This window comes from Sarcophilus harrisii, chromosome 4, assembly GCF_902635505.1.
Source record: "Sarcophilus harrisii chromosome 4, mSarHar1.11, whole genome shotgun sequence".
Taxonomy (NCBI): Eukaryota; Metazoa; Chordata; class Mammalia; order Dasyuromorphia; family Dasyuridae; genus Sarcophilus; species Sarcophilus harrisii.
Window position 1 is genome coordinate 59,488,277 of NC_045429.1, and position 2,768 is coordinate 59,491,044.

Consider the following 2,768-nt stretch of genomic DNA (forward strand, 5'->3'; position numbering starts at 1 on the left):
ATCCAGTTAGTAATTCCCCTGAACATTCAAAAAAATCCTCACCTGAGAAAGTAAGACTGAGCAGATGGCAGGATTCATTGGAGTCATTTGAGGGAGAGAGATCTCCCACCCTGAAATATCAGTTTGAGATGGCAGCTCTTAAGATCTTTGTATAATTGCCATGGGAAGGAGGAACAGGACAAAGCAAGAGAAATAGCTATCTAATTGTATCCTAAATTCTGTTTCTACTGTGCTAGAAGATTGCAAATGTTTTCAACACTCCCTAAACTTAGCACCATTAGGGAAAGCCCTTCCCAAGAAGGCAAATTACATATATCTTCCTGGGTACAAACAGGACAAAGCCCATTATCACTCATAGTAAGAAGTGAGCAAGAGTGTGAACTGGGCCATAGTTTCTTTTAGTCAACTTTATTCATGGTGATATTTACTTCCTGGGTGATTTTCTTGAACCACAGGCTATGCTGCCAAATAACTTTTTAAATTTAATTGTGTCTATTAATGAAAGATGGAAAACAAAACCAAGTGCAGTCATCTCCATTTATCACACATGTTGATGGGACCCTTCACTGGCATACACACAACGTTTCCTTTGCCGTAACAATGACCATTCATCAGTTCTCCATTCACATATCCTCCTCCCAGGCTGTTTTTAAGACCACTGCTTATGCTGCATCCCATATCCAGGTGTTGCCTCACAAAAGAATCACCTCTGAGCTGGTTTCCCCTGGCTCTTATGACTTTACTAGTGAATGTATCCATTCCTCCTCTTGCAGTAGAGTACAAGAAAAGTTCAATGTACCTGTGTTGCATGTAGGTTTTCTCCTTCGCCATGGCGGCCACTGCATCCTCATGTGTCACAAAATCAACATCAGCTTCTCCAGTTGCCTTCCCATCTTGCCCAATTTCAATGTGCACTCTCAAGGGGCAAAGTGGTGAAAAGAAATGGTAAATGTCGTTCACAGTTGCTTTATAAGGTAGTCCTCTCATGTGTACCCAATGGTGGCAAGTTGCATTGTGAAAGATGAACTCTCCATATCTGTTATCAGCTATCCTCCTGGTACTGATGTTGACATCAATGTTGTGGTTATTATTAGATCTATTTTTGCAATCATAATTTCCATGAACCCTCTCACACACTCTTGGTCTTATTCCTTTATCAGAACTTTTTCCTCTTATAGTTTTAAGCCTCAATCCAAGACCTTGTGTATCATAAGGGCCTGGTCTCTGCCTGACCATGAATGCCTGAAAGGGTCCCCAGTGAGTGGGCATTTGTATTGAGACGGGCTTGAGATTTCCCAGATGGCTAGGAGCTGGTCTTCCCTTGTGTTTCCTTATAGCTATTTCTGCTGCTTCCTGGGAAGCAAATTGCACCAAGGCAGTCCCAGTGCTCTTTCCCTGAAAGTCCATAGGAAGTATTATTCCACTGGGCACCATTTCTAACTCTGAAAAGAAATGCCTAATGGTCTCCTTAGTACAACCAAAAGGGAGCCCTCGAATACAGAGAAGGCCACCATTAGCAATTAGGGAGCCATCAGGAGTAGCCCGATTAAAAACCTGAATCATTTCAACATTATTCCAGGAAAATCCTTCATTGTACCCAGGTCCAATGCACTGACTCTGTTTCTTCATTTCTAGCTGAGGTTTACTATCTGATTTAAGATGTGCAAAGGCTTACCATTTGATTTAAGATCTGCAAAGGCTTCACTTACATAATCTGTAATCCTTTTGGAGAGAAGTGAATCTAAATAAGTCTTCTTTGAACTTGGTCTTTGGAGAAGCAGCTCTCAGTCCTGTTTGGATAGTCTCTGTATCTTCATCATGTTCTGGTTGCTGCTAAATGTTCAGGAGCATTTAAACAAAAAGATTTGGACTGATGTAGTTAAAAAGATAAGAAAGTTCTCTTGATAATTTTCATTTACAGATACAGAGAAACCTATAAGATATCATTGGCATTTGTCATTGAAGTTTTGCTGTAGCAGAAGAATGAATTTTTATATCTTCATATTATTTTTAGATTTTTGTCTTATTCTGAATATAATTTTTTAAGCAAATGAAACACTGCACCTTCTACTAACATCTCAGGTTAAATGCCCCCAAAAAACCACAGGAAAACCAAACCTTAGGTCTTGTTTCAGTGTGTTAATGTGACATCATAAACCAAAAGGGCTTGGTTTGGGTGCTATGGTTACAAATAGGATAGGAATAATTAGGCAGGAATGATGTGATAACCTTTCTTACTGAATGGACTCATAATATCCTTCAGAAAAGAAAAAGCAAAACATTAACTCTCTTAATGCCAAAATAACAAGAAGTTTGCCGTGTGTTACATTTTATAATACATACTTTCTTTTATCTTTTTTATTTTTCTTTTTTAGTGTGATAAACATGGTTAGCCATTGCATTGCTGCTAATATGTTTATTCCCTACTGAAATGCAGTAGAGAAGGATCAGAGGAAAGCATTCATAATTTAAGGGAAGGGAGGAAAGAAGGGAAAGAGGGGAGGGGAGAGGAAGAGTGAGAGGTAAAGGGAAAGGGGGAGAAAAATAGAGGGAGAGGGTGAGGAAAAGAGAGAGAGGGGGGAGGGAAGGGGAGGAAGGAGGGGAAGGAGAGAAGGAGAAAGAGGGAAGAAGGAGGGAGAGAATGAGACTAATTACTATAGTTATTTTTTGGTCACATAATTTCTCTGACTGAGGGCTCAGAGCTGTAAGAAAAAGAATTATTGATTGATTTTTAAAATAATTTCCTGGGCAGAGAGAAAAGATTTATA

General features: G+C 39.4%; 1 protein-coding gene across 1 annotated transcript; it reads right to left on the reverse strand.

The window, feature by feature from the left end:
- Nucleotides 1–528: 528 nt before the first annotated feature.
- Nucleotides 529–1,563, reverse strand: LOC100924749 (heterogeneous nuclear ribonucleoprotein H-like). Its single transcript, XM_003767436.2, has one exon. The coding sequence runs from the start codon at nucleotides 1,561–1,563 to the stop codon at nucleotides 529–531; it is 1,035 nt and encodes a 344-aa protein (XP_003767484.1).
- Nucleotides 1,564–2,768: the final 1,205 nt, after the last annotated feature.